The sequence below is a fragment of the Quercus lobata genome, chromosome 5 (assembly GCF_001633185.2).
Source record: "Quercus lobata isolate SW786 chromosome 5, ValleyOak3.0 Primary Assembly, whole genome shotgun sequence".
NCBI classification, from domain to species: domain Eukaryota; kingdom Viridiplantae; phylum Streptophyta; class Magnoliopsida; order Fagales; family Fagaceae; genus Quercus; species Quercus lobata.
Genome location: NC_044908.1, coordinates 15078558 through 15098679, shown reverse-complemented (window position 1 = coordinate 15098679; position 20122 = coordinate 15078558). Strand labels below are relative to the sequence as shown.

Below are 20122 nucleotides of genomic sequence, written 5' to 3'. Positions count from 1 at the left end.
ATTAGGTAATATAATTTTGTTTTTGTAAAACATTTAGGTAATATAATTAAATGAGTCATAAATGAATAATGGATGTTTAGGTTTCCAACTCATCTATGTTCAAACTCAAAAGCTATCTAACCCGCCCAATTACCACCCCTAATAGTAACTACTCCCTGTATTACAAAAAGAAAAATGTGACTTGTATGCTTTCAATTCCATCCTCCAGTCACCTATCCATCACTTTGAAAGGAAAATTTTCAATTCTTTTTTATATTTAGCACTTTCCTTCAATAAAGCATATGGTTTCAGTTTCACCTCATTCTTCATAAGATTTGAGCCTTCAAAGTTCAAACCTCTAGGACTCCACTGTTAATTTGTCATCTTCTTTTCTTTTCCTTTAACATTATTGGACCTTTTTTTTCCCCCGTTGATGAGACTTGTTTATTGTTCCACTTTGTTGTATCTTTTGTACAAGAAAATGGGGATAAGGTACTTTATTAGACTGCATATATACATGTCGGAGGAAAGTAACTCCTCTATAGCTAACACCATTTTCTAATCCATTCCATGAATAGGCTTGGTTAGTGGTTCTTCTTGATCTGCAACTCACATTCCTTCATTGTGAGTGGTGAGTGGTGACTATGATCCCTCCTTCAAGTAATGCAATGCAAAAAAATTATGACAAATGCAATTCTTCACCTAATCTTCATCTTGAATGAAACATAAATTGAATGTGTGTAGCATTGCTCAAACATTTATTACCATAACTTTTTGGAGTGCTCTTATACAAAACACCTAACATTACCATGACCTTACCGAAAAAGGATTTAATGTCACAGATTTATATGTAAAAAAAATACTCACATGAATGGGTCTCACACTAACATAGAAAAAATCTTACCTTATGAAAGCTGCACTCCTTGAAAACACATAGAATTTAGAAATCAATCTATAGATTTTATATATACACCATTGCTATTTTAGCATAATGTGATTAATGCTAATAATAACGGCGTTAATAATAGACTTATGTAAACTTGATATCATAAATCTTTAAGTGAAATGTAGTGGAGTCAGCCATTTTCATTAATCTTTGATTTCTTTTGTTGCCTCTCGTTGACCTTGTTACATGATAGTCACGTGATCTCTCACTCACGAAAGTGCATTACAAATGTTACATGACAACAACAGTATACAGCTATTATTAGTACCCAGCAGTGTAAATCTCTGATTAAAAATGCTATCTAATATCTATTGCAGTTGGAACATTTTTTCACCTTTTGCTTTTGTTGCATCCTGTCTTAAAGTACTGTGGGCGTTGTTGGAGATGTACGTACGTGACAATTAACCTTTTAGTGCTAATAATCGAAACTTTTTGCACTTATATGGCCCAGAAATAACTCGCATGCGACACTTGTTGAATAATAGCAATATCTTCAGCCAAAAGACAAAAAATAATAATAATAGCAATATCAAAATTCAAAAGCAGAATCCACCAATATTTTGGTTTCTACTTTCTAGTATGTTTGGATTGACTAAATGGCATATTGGTAAGGGTGAGGCATAGGTTCAGTGCATGTAGTATTCCACTAGACCCATTAAGTTGGTGACATGTGTTTAAAAGTAAACACTTGTTATAATCTCAATAGATTCTATGCAACTAAACACTAGACCCATACTTCACCCTATTGGTAATCAGAACGCCTTGAAGGGAGAAAAGTTTGGGTTTCTATGTTAGAGATATATATTAGACATATTAGCCCAATGTAATAGGCTCAAGCCCATTCCTGCTTGTACTAGTAGTCTAGGGTTTAGTCACCTATATATACTCATGTTAGGGTTCATTGTAACACAGGAGGTTATTGTACTACACTCTCATACAATAAAGATGTAGCCCTTAAGGGATTCCTCCGTGGATGTAGGCCGTCAAGGCTGAACCACGTAACCCTTGTGTTCTCAGTATTCCTCCTCTATGCTTCCTCTTCCGCATTCACTCTAACATACACAACATGGTATAACACATCGCGTTGCTAATATTTAACATTCTAGTTGAAAACATCATCATACATGCGCATTGCCATTATTCAATGTGTTATTGAATACCATCCAATTTTGATGTACCAATATAGGAAGCCTGGTTCCAATTACATGCGCAATGGATTGTTGGAGAAAATGGGCTTTTGCCATTTCTTTTTAAAATATCCAACAAAATGCCCCATGTCTGAAACTAATTAGGAAAATGTCCATGTTTTGAAATTCGATTTTCTAAAAATCGAGTTTCAAATATATAACTCGATTTTTGGAACATCGAGTTATAGCGAACATGGATTTTTTTTTTTTTAGGAACTTGAGTTCCATGTAAAGTACTTGAGTTCATGGAACTCGAGTTCCACTTGAATTTTTTCAAGGAACTTTAGTTCCATGAACTCGAGTACTTCACATGGAACTTAAGTTCCAGGAAAAAAAAATTATTTTTTATTTTTCAGTTCGCTATAACTCGATTGTCCAAAAATCGAGTTTTAAATTGAAACTCGATTTTTAGAAAATCAAGTTTCAAAACAAGAGTATCTCCCTAAATAATTTCAGATATGGGGCATTTTGCTAGATATTTTTTTAAAAAGGGGCAAAAGCCCATTTTCACCTGGATCCTTTTATCTATACCTTGGGAATCTAATAATGATAGACTATATATAGAGACACAATATTTTTCATAATTTTGTTAGCTAATTTTTTAAGGTTGTAGGTTGTATTTGAAGCAACCTTGCTTTCATATAAACTTACACTTGATATCACTTTTATTGTCACATCAATAACTTTGGAAAAATTGTGTCACTAGACTTATTTGAAAAACGATGGCTTAATGAGTATAGTATTTTTTGTATCTAATATATGCAATCACTCTTTAACACTAGGATGAGTGCTAACTGTCCTATATGATAGATTGTGATTAGTTATCTGTCACTATCATATAAATCCACCATTTTTTCTCCATCACTCACAGAATCGTAAAATCATTTGCATCAGTTTGTCAAAAACTTTCCGTCTATTTTAGCATAAGAAGTTACTTTTCTATTTTACACAATCATTTTTCAAAAACACCCATATCAATCTATCTATTATACACATCATTTTAGTTAAATAATCAACTTTATTCATTTATTATTTTTATTATTACCACAGTTGCTTTGAGTTTGATGATTCATAGGGATTTGTATATGGGTTTCTGAGTTTGATATCTATATTTGAGGATTTGTAAATGGGTGTGATGATTTTGAGATCTATATTTGATGAATTTTATGATTTGTATGGATTTGATGAATTTGTTGATAAATTTGCAAAATTTTGCTGGGATTAAAGTTGAGATAGAGACGGAAGAGAATAAGAGGGAAGAGAGAATCTGATGGGTGATGGGAGAAGTGAGAGAAAAATAATAATAATAATAAATCCTTTTTTAGGAGACTTTTTGTTAAAAATAATTTATAAAAAACCTATTCGATTAGCTTTAAGTCTAACATTGATCATAGTGTAGTTTCTTATTTATTTATTTATGTATGCTAAAAATCCAGGAAATTTTCAAACTCTTACATAACCATAGTATTTTTAATAGCACAAAATGTCCAATTAAAAATGTACTACTTATTTTTTTTTAATAGAGTATTAACCTATGGTGTTCGCTTCTAATGATTGTGCTTTTTATTATTAGACCAAGACACCAATCAAATTTTGGATCTTAAAATGTACTACTTAAAAATAGTAAATATGATTATATAGTTCTTAAAATGTTATTTAAAATTGAAAAGAAAATACCTTAAATGGAACCTTCAAATGTTGGATCCATTTATTTATATTTTTGTCACATAAGTTTATGTGAGGTTTATGTGAGGTTCCTTCTCTTTCTTAGGTTATGCCCTAGACACATGTTACAGTTGGTTTGGACCTTTCAAAAAGAGGGACTCAAATTAGTACTACAAAATGGGCCATTGATCTTATTCTACCACCACTAGCCTGCACATAAACTGATAAACATCAAAGCTCAAAATACAAGTAACAACATATTATAATAAATGACACGATGGAGTTAATCAATAGTTTGCAAGAAAGCAAGTATGAAAGAACCATTTCGTATTTAGCTATCAACAACTTTGACCCTAACTCTTACATATTTGCAACCTATTTTTAAGTCATTCAAATCTATAAGGTTTGGGATCCCTTCCTGTTAGCACCCAAGAAATCCTAAAAAGAAGAGAAAGCCCAAATTCAGGAAGCCAATAGACACAGGCCTTCTTTCAGTTATGGGGTACTCACAACGAGGCCCGTACCAAAAGGAAAAAGGGAATGAAATAGAAAAAGAAGCCCAAATTGGAGAAGGGGGGAAATGTGGCCCGACCCAATGAATAGACAAGCCCAAAAGGGATCTTGCCCCTTAGGAAAAAAGAAGAGGCCGTAAAGAAAGGGAAAATGAAGAAATTAAAAAGCCTAAGGTCCCTGGGTATAACGAAAGAACAGGGATCCACGTTAGCATCGAGGACCTAAGGTTGGATGCTGAATTATCTGAGAAAGGAGGGAGACTGAGGGGCCTCGAAGAAGGAAGGAAGACTAAAAGCATGACAAGATCAGAGAACCTTTACAAGAAGCATTCATTCTGACGAAAGATCAACACCATTTCAAAAAAAAGACATGCCGCAACTGGTCACCATCGAAATGGAGGAACGTTCGAAATGTCCACCCCTCCAGGTTTGGAAAAAGACCCATCCTCGTTGACCTTGAAAGGGATCTGAAACGGTTGGGAAGAAAGCATCTTCTATAAAGGGAAGTTTATAAGAAGGGCTTTCAAGGGTTACTCCAAGGAAAAGAGAATGAGAAGGGAAGGAAATCTTGAGATACTCATTCCAAAATAAGATTGGAAGAGCCGAGGACCTGGGGAGAAAATGGTAAATTCATGCCCTTCAAGTTTCACTATAAAAGGAAGCCACCTTGAACGTGTGGAAGGCAAAGAAACAAGAAAGAGCAAAAGTGTGGATAGAAAAAAACTTGAGAATTTTTCCTGCGCTAAACCTAGGGTTCAAATTTTACAAGTCTTAGGTTTGCTTGGCACCTTTCTCTCAAGACTGTAAACTTAGAGGTCCGGGGAGCTTTGCAGCCTTGAGATCATTCTTGCTTATTGAAAAGCTTGTTTTCTTTTGTATAATAAGAACACTAACTTCATTAATAAAAAGTTTATTGATGATTTGCACTTATTGATATCTTCGACCTTCTTTATTATAAAACTCTTAACAGTTCCCTCTTTTCTTCACTAAAGTATAGGCCTTCCTAGTGCTTTTTTTGTTTCCTGTCTTATTTGCAGCTTGCGTACAGCTCGGTTCAATAGCCCAATTTTATAGATTCTTATCTTGGTGAACCGATTCCAGCTCGCCCAAAGATCCCTATCCTCTCAACAAGCCCACGACACCCTGTTAGGCTTGGGTTTAAGGACCTGTCACAAAGAGGGACCTCACACTTCCAAAAACAGCCCTCTTGTTGTACTTGTATCCCGCTAAATGGTGGTAGGTTTCAAGTGAGAACCCATGGGTGAGTGAGGTTAGAGTGAGAGAGGAAATGTTGAATGGTGCATGTCAAAGGGCTCTAAGGAATTCGAGATGTTGCTAAGCTTTTTGTTTGAAGGAGTGATTTTGATAAATTTGCAAAGGGATCATCTTTGATCTAAGTCAAGCTCTTTTTGGTGGGTTCTTATTGTGTTCTAGAGAGCTAGCTAGAATCCCAAGGTCATTAGGCTATGAACTTTTGATTAGTCCTGGTAGATAAATGGTTGAGTGTAATAAATGGTGATGGGGCCAATTTAGTGAGCAATCAATCCAAGGGTGTGGGAATGGACATGGCATGCACCTTGTGGTAGATTTGCTTTCATTCTTTTGGAGTGTATGTATTTCCCTACAAACGCAACACCTAAAAGTTGCAGTAGAAAATTCAACATTTGTTCATTTCCCTTCCTTTTTTTCCCGAAGCTTACCACCCTAGAAATTTGAAGAAAAACTCTACAAACTCTTTCTATATATTTTTATTAGATGTGAATTTTGAAAATTGTAGAGGCTATTTGGATGCAAAAATTTCATCACTTAATTTCCGTCACTCAATTTCCCTCACTCATCACTCATAACTCATCACTTAATTTTTCACACCCTATAAGGTTGAATTTATTCAACCATCTAATTGGCTTTATTCTGTGCCAAATTTGCTTGTAATTCAGCATTTAGTAACCCTGTATTTAGGTGGGTTTGATGTAAGGGTAGTGAGTGAGATAGAGTGAAGATTGCTCAAGAGTGTGCAAGAAAACAGAGACTCGCGGCTGCAAGCCGCCAGAAGCAGCACACGTGCCAAGCATTCTGGAAGATGAACAGTCATGCTAGCTGGAGCACTACAGGACAAAACAGGACAACTGGCCATACGGTTATCTCGCGACTGGATCTCGCGACTTGGTCAAGCCGCGAGGTCAAGCCGCGAGCCACCCCTGTTTTCTAAAACCTAACGTTTCACATTCCTCTCCCACTCCAGTATAAATACCCATTTTACCCACGATTGAAAGAGAGCTTCCAGAGAGAATTTTGAGAGAGAAACCCTAAAGAAAAACAAGATTGATTCACCCACAATCTATACCTTAGAGTCTCTTCAAATTCCTCAACTCTCTTCCTCTCCATTGTCAAATCCTTGAGAGGCATTACACCAAACCTGGTTCTCACCATCATCATCACTGTGAGACAGTTGTTTGGATTTCTGGGAAGCAGTTAGGAAGGAACCAATCTTCATTGGTTGATGCTATAGTCTAGTAGCGGAATCCAGGAAACTAGAAAAGAAAAAGGTTCGGCGCAACCTCGTTGGAGCAAGAAGCTTGGAGGGCTTAGGTGCACTGGGTAGATTAGGCTTGGAAGGTCTATTACTGTCCTTGTATCCCAACTGTATTTTCTAGTGGATTGTTTACCTCCCAACTGTATTTTCTAGTGGATTGTTTACCGCTTGGAGGGCAGCGGAGAGGTTTTACGCCGAGGACTTCGGTTTCCTCTTCGATAACACATCGCGTGTTGTCTTTGTGTTTGCATCTTCCTTCCTCTCTATCTTTGCCTTTTTATTATCTGCTGTGGATTTTATTTTGTTATGGCTTAGATAGTTTTTAACCAATTTCATATTATTGCATATGTTAAGTTTCTGCACACTAGTTGTTTGACATATTGCTTGAATTGGTTAAATTGTAATTTGGGGGTCTAAAAGTTCAAAGGTGTTTTTACACGTTTTTGAACTTTCAATTGGTATCAGAGCGGGTACACTAATATTGGTTTCATTACCATTGTGTGATCCTTGACTCTCTTTTGAGATGGATAGGTCTCAATCCCTAAATGCACCTCCATATTTTGATGGTAGTAATTATGCTTTTTGGAAGGTTCGCATGAGAGCTTTTCTGTGTTCTATTGATGAATCTGTTTGGGATGCTGTTGAGACTGGTTGGACCAGACCTGAGGCAGCCAAATCCACTTGGGATAAGGCAGCACTTGCTGCATCCAATGCTAACAGTAAAGCACTCAATGCTATTTTCTGTGGTGTGTCTCCAGATGAATTTCACAGGATTTCTCACATTACCATTGCCAAAGAAGCATGAGAGATTTTGGAAACCACCTATGAAGGCACGAAGAAAGTGAAGGACACCAAGTTACAAATGCTGACCACCCAGTTTGAGGAGCTCAAAATGAGTGAGGATGAGTCTTTTGACTCTTTCTATGGGAAGCTAAATGGGGTGGTTGTCAGTAAGTTCAACTTGGGGGAGAAAACGGAGGATTCAAAGATTGTAAGGAAGATCCTTCGATCATTTCCGGAAAGTTTTCGTGCTAAAGTGACAGCGATTGAAGAGAGTAAGGACCTTGATGACATCAAAGTACAGGAGCTGGTTGGTTCTCTGCAGACTTATGAGATGTCGCTGCCCAATCAACGGAAGAGTAAATCTCTTGCTCTAAAGACCATTAATGAGAAGGTGGAAGATCAAGACTCATCGGGAGAAGATGTGGTTGACAAAGATGTTGCATATCTTGTCAAAAATTTCAGAAAGTTTTTGAAATTCAAAAATAATGGCAAATTTGATGATAAAAGAAAATTCCAAAGTTCTGGAAGGGAGAAAAGGGATTTCAAAAAGAAAGATGGAAAAGAATCCCAACCCACACAAGGTGTCACTTGTTTCGAATGTAACGGGCATGGACACTTTAAGAAGGAATGTCCGAATTATTTGAAATCGAAAGGTAAAGTGTATGCCACGACATTGAGTGACTCGGATTCATCTGACTCAGAATCAGAAGAAAGCTGTGATGGAGAGGGGAACTATTCAGCTTTTATGACTATTGCTCATGTTGAGTCTTCTGATGAGTTGAATCTGCTTGTACAAGACCTTGGAGAACATAGTGATGATGAATCACTAGGAATTGTTGAAGAATCAGATGCTGAAGAAGATGAAAGCACAGCAAATCTTCAAGAGAATTATAACATACTCTTGGAGAAGTCGGGTGAGTACACAAGGGTGGCCAAGGCTGCTGTGAGAAAAATGAAGAAGGCTGAGGAGGACTACAAAAGTCTCCTAATCCGATATAGGGAGACCAAATGTGAGATAGAAACATTGAATGGTGAGCTGTTCGAAACTTACACAAAAGTGAGATTTCTTGAGAATGAGGTTGTGCAAGCAAATGCTAAAATAGAGAGGGTCACTACCAAGAAGTTAGATGATGTTATCTCATCTCAAAAGAGCTTTTCAAACAAATCCGAATTGGGATATACCGGAGGAAGTGGTTCATCTGGAAATGTCACTAAAGAAGTGAAGTTTGTAAAGGCCAAAGATCCAGTTGTAGCTGGCCCTACTGGTGAGAAGCTCGAGGTGGAGGAGAAGAAGAATGTGGTGAACCAACGGATGCTGAATCCCCGTAATCAATCTGTGGGCAGGTCTGAATCTCGTACCAAGTCACGCCCACGACCACAAAGAGGTCCTAGAGCGACTTATGTGTGTCATTATTGCGGATTTCAAGGGCATACTCGACCAAATTGCCAAAAGCTGAGAGCAAAGAACAGTGCAACTCCTCAAAGGTCAGGAGGACTTATAAATGATAGAAGAATTTGGGCTGGAGATCAATCTAGAGATCAGAATGGTGATCCCGGAATGATGAACGTGATGAAGATGATTGGTGCATTCACCAACTGCTTGGAAAGCTTCTCACGAAGGTTTGAAAGCCCTAACTCCCATACCCAATCCTATAAGGAAATCACCCCAAACGCAAGTGACGTGTGGGTGAAAAAGGGTACTCATGCATAAGCATTATAACATGTCCATGCATTAATATTTCCTATGCTTTGTGACAATTTTTGTTTGTTTGTGTTGCTTGCTGTTTTTGATGTTGGTTGTTTGCTTGTCTTCTTGTGAATATTTTTAATTTTGTCCTATCAATCTTTTTGTTTTTTGTGTCAAAAATCCAAAAATCACATAAAAATTTAGAAAATCAAAAAGCTTGATTGACTTTGTTGAGTTTTTGTCTCAAAACTTGTTTTGCCTTGTACCTTTGTGCTAATGGCTTTGTGCATTTTCGAGCATTGCTTGTTTTCATGCACTCATATCACTGTGGGAAAAATCTTGAAATCGTTGTGATTGTTGTAAATAGATCATCAAACTTGTCATGAATGATTAGTGAATGGTTATGTTGATCTTGAGACATGCATAGACTTGTGTCTATATATCTTCCCACTATTTATTTTTGTTTTGCTAAAAAGAGCTCACCAAATGTAAATCTCCAAATGAAAAGAGATTTTAAGCTGCAAAAGCCTATCGCACATTCTAGTATTTGACTAGGAAAAAGGGTAAGCGACCTTATATTAAAGTGAATGTTTATTCAAAAAGCCAAAGGCTTATTCATTAAAGTGAAATATCAAATATCACTCTCACAATGAGAGGTGATTGACTCAAAAGATCAAAAAGATCAAATGTTATGATTGAAAGTGGAGTCAAATGTAAAGCTCCAAATTATGTTATCAAGTTTTGTGGGAGGTCATATATACATACTTCTATAATTGAGATGGTTCACATGATCTAGTGCTAATTGTGTATGTCTTGGTTGAATTGATCATTGAAGCTTTACATTAGACTAAGGACTATCTCATTGTTGATATCCACACACAACACACAAGTTTATGCTCAATAAATGCCATATTCATTTGTGTGATTGTACTTGATGAAATGTATTTTCACATGCTCAATCTTTGTTAATTCAAGCACAAAAAGATTTTTGAGTGTTTTAGGTGTTTTTGGAAAGTATTTTGTTTGAAAAATCTGAAAATTTTAAAAACCCAGTTTTGCCCTGTTTTGGCGGCTTAGTCGCGGGTATGTCAAGTCGCGTGCCTTAGTCGCGTCGTCGCGGGTCATTTTTGGCGACTTGTTCGCGAGTGGAAGGTCTAGTCGCGAGGTTCACTCAGAGATTTTCGCAGCTCAGCTCGCGACTCACTCGCAGGTAGACCTTCCAGTCGCGAAAAACACTTAGAAGAATTTTTCAAATTTTTGTCCTTAAGTGTTTTGGCGGCTTGAACTGGCGACTGTGTGGCGACTTAATCAAGTCGCGAAAATCGCGTGTTTGGCAGAAACAGGAGCAGTTTTTAAATCTTTTTCAGTTTTCCCTCGAACTTTTGTGACTGTTCATCTCCTCTCTAAAATATCTCCTTTCCAAACACTCCAAACACTTCGTGAATCCATTTTCAAACCTCATTGGTGCTTCATTTCTTATCCAAATCATCAAGAAAAGGTATGGGTTTTGCTTTCTTAATCTCATTTTCCCTTTTCCTGCATATTTTTGTTACCGTTTGGATTGATATTGTGTTCGAAATACTTCTCTCTTTGTGTAATGGGTATGGCGTGTTTTGTTTGCTATTGTTCTCATCTGTCTTCATGTTGAGCGGTCATAATGTGATTTTCATTGTTCTGATATTTGCCTGTTGCTTGAGTCTGAAAATCTTTTCCTAAATGGGTTTGGTGTCTATTTGACTTTCTCATTTCACTTGCTTGAGTATTGCTGTTGGTTTTCAGTATTGGTTACTGAGTTTTTATGATATCATAATGTATGTCTCTCTACCATGTGCTCTAGTGTGGATGATTGGTTTCTTCATGATTGAAATATTTTCCCTTGTTCATGTCTCTTGTGTAGTGATTTATGTTTTCTGCTCTAAATGTTCGAATGCCGTATCTGTTTGCATATCATGGTCATGATAACCTGTCTCATTGACAGGTTTGTCAGTTGTTTTGTCTATCTATGTCTTTGTGCACTATCACCATTTTGCTGCACCTATTATTTTGTGCTTCTTTGAATTGTTGGAAGTTTGGTTGGGTCTGCACTATCTTCAGTTTGTTTTTATATATTGAAATTGTTTTACTGAATCTTGTTGACATGTATCTTGTGTGGTACTGTTGTTTGGTTCTTTGCTGTGGGCTTGTTATCTTGCAGATGTCTCGTCGATCTTCCAAGGGAAAAGACATTGTTGCTGACGAACCAGCAACACCAGTTGCTAAACGAACTCGTCTATCATCTCAGGCATCTCAAGATCCCAATGAGGATAGGTTTAGACTTCCGCTTAACTCACATGTCTACTCAAACGTGTTTGACAAGTCAACCACTATAGTGGAACGGGTGGTAGAGTTTAACACCTTAGGGACCACTTTCATCTCTCGAATCTTTGAGAAACGAGATTGGGCAAACTTGTTCGGGAACTTTGATGATCCAATGGATGAGCTGGTCAAAGAATGCTTCTCCAATGCAACTGATCTTGGACCTCAACTCATTTTCTGGGTCAGAGGAACAGAGTTTAGTGTTTCCCCAGACTCCATCGTAGATCTTTTCGGGATCACCAGACCTCAAAATGTGAATATAACTCCTTACGATGAACGAACTCCAGAAGTTGGAGAAATTCTACAAATCCTAGGATACGATCATGAAGTATCCAATGCAGGAACATCCATCAGCACCGCAAAGTTTGCACCAGAGCTGACCACACTGAAGTTGATCATGTTCACAAATCTCTACCCACTGTCTAACACTACATTCATCAATCTTGGGAGAGCTCTATTCCTGTGTGATCTTATTACAGGAGCCCCCATTGATATATGTGCTCACATCTACTACACCTTGAGGAAGACCGCGTGTAGAACTGCAGCTCGAGGAATTATTCCATTTTGCAGTCTCATCATGAAGCTCATTCTTCGTGAAGGCATTATTCCTCCTGCAGATGGAAAAATGTTGACTCGTCAACGTCCCATTTCCCTGTTCACTCTTCAAGCTAGCAGAAGTCACTCCTCTAAATCACCAAGGAGTGCTCACATATCTCCGGTTACTCCTTCTGCCCCTGACTCAGAGACACCTGCACATACCACATCTACATCACGTGCTGTTCTTGAAGCTTCACCGGCTAGTATTCCGCAAGCACAGACTGCTCCTCATACTGATAGAGTCGGCAGTGTACTTGAGCATATTCAGAAACGCGTTGATGAGCTTGTGGCACTTCTCTACTCCACAAACAACCATGTCCAAATGCGTCTCGAGACTATGGAGAATCAGCTAGATGATATTCAACGAAAGTTGGACGAGAGCCTTTAGCTATTCGTGACAAAAAGGGGGAGAGCATTCAGTAAGGGGGAGAAAGTTTCAAAGGGAAGTGTGCATAGTGATAGGGGGAGTACACACATACTTTTGCCATACTTTTGTTTTTAGTCTTATCCTCTAAACTTATAGTTTTTGGTTTATGTTTGTTGGACTAGTTAATGTTTATATGGGTTTGATACACTGTGTTTTGGTGTATAGTTGTTTCTAACTCTTAACTTATACTCTTGGTTTAAACTTTAATATATTTTGATGATGTTATTCAGGATGTTTTGGTTTGTACCCATGTGCTTTTGTAAGCTTTTAGGGTTTTGTTTTATGCATAGTTTGTAGGCTTTATGGTATGTACCTTGCTTATTGCAGCCTTTATGCTATGTTGAAATCAGTACTTTAATCTAAATGTTCTGCATTTTGGTTTATGTACTGTCACTCTTGTGCCCTTGTAGGATTGTTCCTAGATGCATATACCTTGTGTGTTATGCATTGGTTGAGTGTTGAGCATACAAGTGTCTTGCCTTGTGCTTGTTAACTTGTATGTCCTTGTGTTCATTCTAAGTGTGAATGAGCACTGTGATCACTACCTTGTGGTGTTCACTTTGATTGATCAAGTCATGGTTTGTTTCTTAACTCCATCTATGCTTGATCACATATTGCCTGTTTCATATGCATTTTATAATTTTCTGCTTACAATGATCATGGTGTATTGTTGTGTTTCAGGAGTATTATGTTCATATGATTCAAGTGCTTCATAGCTTCTAGAGTTAGGTGTGAGTGAGTTTTGTTCAACTGTTCCCAACTCACATGTTAAGTCTAGAGTCTGTTTTAGGGTTTTGTCACGGAATAGCCAAAGGGGGAGATTGTAAGGTTGAATTTATTCAACCATCTAATTGGCTTTATTCCGTGCCAAATTTGCTTGTAATTCAGCATTTAGTAACCCTGTATTTAGGTGGGTTTGATGTAAGGGTAGTGAGTGAGATAGAGTGAAGATTGCTCAAGAGTGTGCAAGAAAACAGAGACTCGCGGCTGGGACTCGCGGGTGACTCACGGCTGCAAGCCGCCAGAAGCAGCACACGTGCCAAGCATACTGGAAGATGAACAGTCATGCTAGCTGGAGCACTACAGGACAAAACAGGACAACTGGCCATACGGTTATCTCGCGACTGGATCTCGCGACTTGGTCAAGCCGCGAGGTCAAGCCGCTAGCCACCCCTGTTTTGTAAAACCTGACGTTTCACATTCCTCTCCCACTCCAGTATAAATACCCCTTTTACCCACGATTGAAAGAGAGCTTCCAGAGAGAATTTTGAGAGAGAAACCCTAAAGAAAAACAAGATTGATTCACCCACAATCTATACCTTAGAGTCTCTTCAAATTCCTCAACTCTCTTCCTCTCCATTGTCAAATCCTTGAGAGGCATTACACCAAACCTGGTTCTCACCATCATCATCACTGTGAGACAGTTGTTTGGATTTCTGGGAAGCAGTTAGGAAGGAACCAATCTTCATTGGTTGATGCTATGGTCTAGTAGCGGAATCCAGGAAGCTAGAAAAGAAAAAGGTTCGGCGCAACCTCGTTGGAGTAAGAAGCTTGGAGGGCTTAGGTGCACTGGGTAGATTAGGCTTGGAGGGTCTATTACTGTCCTTGTATCCCAACTGTATTTTCTAGTGGATTGTTTACCGTTTGGAGGGCGGCGGAGAGGTTTTACGCCGAGAGCTTCGGTTTCCTCTTCGATAACACATCGCGTGTTGTCTTTGTGTTTGCATCTTCCTTCCTCTCTATCTTTGCCTTTTTATTATCTGCTGTGGATTTTATTTTGTTATGGCTTAGATAGTTTTTAACCAATTTCATATTATTGCATATGTTAAGTTTCCGCACACTAGTTGTTTGACATATTGCTTGAATTGGTTAAGTTGTAATTTGGGGGTCTAAACGTTCAAAGGTGTTTTTACACGTTTTTGAACTTTCACACCCGTTTGGCACCATCACTCAATATTTTTCACACTATTTGTGGGCCCCATACCTGTCACTCGGTGCATTTTTTTTTTTTTTAGTACCCAAACTCACCAACCCAGTAAAAAAAAAAAAAAAAAAGAAAGAAATAACTAAACCCAAAAACCCAACCAAAAAAAGAACCCAAAAAAAAAAAACCTTAACCAAAAACCTAGCAAAAAGAACCCAGTGAAAGAACCAAAAAAGAAAAAAAAAAAAAGAACTTAACCCAAAAAAAACCCAGCCAAAAAAAGAACCCAAAAAAAAAAAAAAAACCTAGAAATCGCACGCAGTGAAGGAAGAAGAAGAAGCCACCTAGTGTGAAAGGAAAAAGAAAAAAAAAGAACATGAAGAAACACACGAACCAAACCTAGTGAAAAAATAAACAAATAAATAAAGAAGATGGTCAAAAGTTGCAACTGTAACTGACAGTAGGTCCTTCCATGTAGTGTTATTTACTGAAATGTCATTGAGTTATGAGTTATGGAAACTGAAAACAGCTAAAATGTGTTTTCAGTTTCCATAACTCATAACTCAAAAATCAGATAATTAAGTGATGGAAACAAAGTTATGGAAACAGAGTTATCATGCAGCCAAACGGATATTGAGCTATGGGTTTCACCATTTTTGAGTTATGAGTTATGGAAACAAAGAATTGAGTTATAGAAACAAGTCATCCAAACAGCCTCTTAATCGTTGGAGTGCATGTTTTTATGTTATTAACAAGCATGTCAAATTTAGTTCAAATCGAATATTATTTACTTTTTTATTAATAAATTTATTTTTTATGCATAACTCTATATTACAAAAAACTTGAAATTTAAATATTTAATTGACAACATAATTATCGATCTTTGATCTTAATTTTGCTAGTATATAAACAATATAATAAGAATATATAATCCTACAGTTAAAATTTTTAAAATCCACGTACAATAAAAAGTTAAAAATATATAAAAGTAGTTTGAAAGGCTTCTCTCTTAATCTTTTCCAAACTAGGCTCCTTTGCAGGTTGGGCTACTGATCGGGTCACTTAACACTCTGTTTGAGGCTGACTTGAAGCCATTGGGTACTTTGTTGGGCTTCTTTTTGTTTTGTCAAATTAAGTTCTTTCCCAGGCTTTAATCATTTTTTGCGAAAGCCCTCATGGTTTTCCCTCTTGGTACTGGGGCTGTGCTGGCTCGTGTCTTGGTTCAGGCTTTTCTCCCTTCAAGGCCCATGTAGTTTGGGCTTTTCTTGGGTTTGGATTCATTGTAGCCCGTAAAAAGAAATGGTCAAAAGACACAAATCAATTTCTTATAGATTTGCTTTCTTATTTTCTACTCTCTTTTTTTCTTGTGGATCTCAAAATTTTACAAAAATTTAATAATTATCTCAAAAGAACGACTAAGCACAATTTTATGCCTTTCATAATTTTGTTTTAAAAAGTTAGATCTTTTTTTTTTTTTTTTTTTTTTTTTTTTTTTTTTTTTTGCTTTAAAAAAATTTGATATATTTCTACATATGTGACTTTGTTTTTTATTTTCATTTTTATTTAGCTAAAATAGAAGTCCGTAAAAATGAATAAAACTTAAAATCACAAGTGCTAAATCCCTAATTAACTCTAATATAGTCAAGAGTCCTGAAAGTAGTGACATAATCTACTCTCCTTTATAACAAAGATAAAAGAGAACTATGATTCAAATTCTTTCTCCCTACTATTGTACCTATCAGATTATCCAAAAATAAAAAATAAAAATTAACCGGTCATAATTAATTAGATAGCACCAAATATTTTCATGGACTATTCTAAAAGGTATAATTGGAACTCAACCCGCCCCACCGCTCAATGGTAGAGCCAAAATCTCAACAAAAAGAAAAATAAACAGGGATTGAAAAGTAACTAACAAAATACTATGATTTGGCATATATGTTTCTTTTATTTGGATTTGGCAAACATCAACTCAGGGGGGAAAATGTGAGTAAATAAAGATGTGGGGAAGTCGGACAATCAATCATGTAGCTAGATATATAAAAATGTAGCAAAGCAGCTAAGTCTTGAGCTGCCGGTAATGTGTGATCCCCCAAAGAAAAAGTCGAAAAATAATAATTAGAAACAGTCAGTCATGTCTGTATAAGTTAAAAATTAAATATATGGACTTGATCGTACTTTGAACCTATCATAATGTTTGTAATTTATGAATGCTATACAGTATAGAATAAAATGCCAAAATGAGCATTTGCCCCTTTTGCCAAAAAGATGTAGCAAAATACTTTTATTTTAAAACTATCTAGTAAAATGCCCCTGTTATGAAATTCGATTTTCTAAAAACCGAGTTTCAATATAAAACTCGATTTGATAAAAATCGAGTTATTTGGAAAAATTCACATGGAACTTGAGTTCCATAATTTTCTATTTATTTATTTTATATATATATATATATTTTAAGTTTGATTGCCTATAACTCGATTTTCTAAAAATTGAGTTTCAAAATAGGAGTATTTTGCTAAATAATTTCAGAGCAGGGACATTTTGCTACATCTTTCGGGCGAAAGGGGCACAAGCCCATTTTTGCCTAGAATAAAATGAGAGTAATCATGCATATCGATTTCTCTTTTCTCCGATTTGATGTGAGTTTAAATTAGTTTTTTGTTGAAATGTCCATTTACTTATTTATTGAAAGTTGGTACAAGTACAATTATACTTTTTTTTTTTTAAATTCCAAAAATTATACATAAATAAAGAAGTTAGTATTTAATGTCTGTTTGGCTAGCTTATTTTTTGCCAACTTATTTTATTATTCAGTTTATTTTTGTTACTATTCATGGGTCTCACTGCACTTTTTGGTATTATTCATGGGCTCTACTGTACTATTTCAACTAACATTTACATTTATCTATAGTACTTTCAGCAAAATAAGCGGATTCCAAACAAACCCTTAGTACTATAATAATAGGGAAAAAAAATCCAAATATAGGCCTAATCTTTTTTATTTATAGAAAACGAACACTTAGGGTTTGTTTGGATATCGTTTATTTTGCTGAAATTGAAAACTTATTGCTGAAAGTACCGTAGATAAATGTAAAAGTTAGCTGAAATAGTACAGTGAGACCTATAAATAATACCAAAAAATACAATAAAACCTATAAATAATAACAAAAATAACCTGAATAGTGAAATAATTTTCATTTTTGATTGACCGAGGCTTAATTTGTCTTCAGTACTTTATATCGATAGCCAATCGAATGAAATGCAATAGACGATAAGGATATGGTCAGACCATGAAATAATATAATAGAAATCAAGATAGTACGGCTCGAGTAATTTAAATAAGATAAATTATCCTGAAAAGGTTGACTTTCATGCATTACGATTCTAGAAACTAGAAAGATATTAATATAATTGCACTTAGCAAAAGAAAAGATATCAATAATTAATATACTTGCTATTTGTGTTTGGTCGAATCCCATAAATTAGAGCATCTTTTTATTTTTTGAAAATAGAAAAAAAAACATTTAAGGATTTCTTTAAATTCATATATATATATATATATATATATATATTCAAATGCATTAATTTCATCCCCCTCTAAATCAAAATGTATATACAAGAGTTTCTCAAAAAAAAAAATGTATATACAAGCCAGTCCAACTTGAAATATATATATGACCCAACAACAAAAAAAGAAAAAAAAAATTATATATTCCAACTTGCAAAATAAAATAAACAAGTATTAGCAACGTACCCACGCTACGCTACAAGAATAAGTCCATCATAATGAACCTACTCGAGAGTTGAGCCATGTGCACCACATTGCCATCACTGTTGATCATCATATCTTTGCTGATGAGGAGGGTCTTTCATGATGTTCCAAGAAACCATAGCTAAATCCTTAAGCTTTTGAAGGTTCAATTTCACAACTGTGTCAGCAAACAGCTTAGTATCCTCAGCAGTGTTCCCCGCAGGTATTTCCACAGTATAAGACTCCAAAACTATTGTATAAACCTTGCCTTCCTTGTTAATAATCTCATTCACCGATGTAACAGACCGATAATTATGTAACCTATGTTCACCCCCAACAACACTAAAGCTCAAAATAAGCTTCTCATCATCTAGAACTTCTAATCTCTCTGTGCTTGTTGAAGCTGGTAGACCTGAAATAACCCTAACATCTCTTATACTTCCTACTTCTCCATCACCAACCATAGTGCAACTTTTGATGAAGTGCTTGTACTTTTGGGGGTTCCCAAAATCACGTACAAAAGGCCATGTTATGCTAGCTGGGGCTTCTATGTGTTGTGTTAAGAGAGAAGTACATATGTTAGGGCAAGGTTCAAATGTGTGATGGGTTTTGATGATGGGTTGGAGCTTTGAGAATTCTTCATCTGTGAGGCTATGTGGGGAAGTTTGATTAAGATTCATGGGTGTAATTGCTGTTGTATGCTTAGCTAGGAGAGAAGTGAAGTGCAAGTGGAAAGGTTTATAATTGGTTTTGGGAAAAGGAGGAGGAGGAAAGAATGGAAAAGAATGGAGGAGGTGATAAGGGAATTATTATCTTATTTTGAGTGTTGGAAACTTGGAAATTCACATTTCATACTTGGTGGGGGCTTAAGCTTATTATTATTATTATTTTCTAATTTTTTAATAACAAATTAATAAAAAAATTAATGTATATTCAACTATTATATATAAGGATTAAGGAGTGTATAGTCCTCTATTCTCCAAAACCTTTGCTTTTCAAGCATAAATTTTCGACCTCTCTCATCCTTTGAAGGGACGGAATGAAATATTACTTGGTGAGAATAATATTAATTATTACTTAGAGGAATGATTTGTATTTTCAAAAATTTCTCAGACCTTCCTTATGTTCGAGATGTAGCATATATTTCATTCTAAGCAATCTCAAAAAGATATGAAAGCTGTAAATATGAATTAAAGTAAGCCTGAAATTGTTATTTTAAATCCTGTAGTCCCATTTTGGCATTTTCTAATGCAAAACTCTCAAACTCATATCCTCTTTGTCCCCTTGACATGTTATATTTTAATTATTTTCCTCAAAACAAATCATATAACTAGCTATATCATCTTAACAATGATGAAAGAAGGCCCTAGGTCCGTATATTTTTTACTCAATTATACACTTAACAATTAAATTGTTATAATTAATGCCATTTGGTAACCCAAATTTTCCTTTTGCTTTATCTTCCAAGAATCTCATACGCACAATTGGGACAGCAATTATGCATTTAATTCATTCAAGTTGTATTGGTGAGCGATAGTGTTTTGCTGATGCAACAAACTTGTATTTTCCTGAAATCAGTAAAACTTATTTATGGATTGGTAAGAAAAAGTGACACTTTAGTGCTAAATTGTCCATTATGCTTTACTGCCTCTAAAAGCATTTGGGAAATTTTAGGCAACACATTTAAAGATTTACTATTTAGTAATGATGAACTCTCAAGTAAAGAGGATATGGTATTTAGGTGAACTCAAGTAATTTCCCTAGCTCATATACAAC

General features: G+C 35.9%; 1 protein-coding gene across 1 annotated transcript; it reads right to left on the bottom strand.

The window, feature by feature from the left end:
* Nucleotides 1-18423: 18423 nt before the first annotated feature.
* Nucleotides 18424-19026, bottom strand: LOC115990028 (abscisic acid receptor PYL2-like). Its single transcript, XM_031113889.1, has one exon. The coding sequence runs from the start codon at nt 19024-19026 to the stop codon at nt 18424-18426; it is 603 nt and encodes a 200-aa protein (XP_030969749.1).
* Between the last annotated feature and the right edge of the window lie 1096 nt (nt 19027-20122).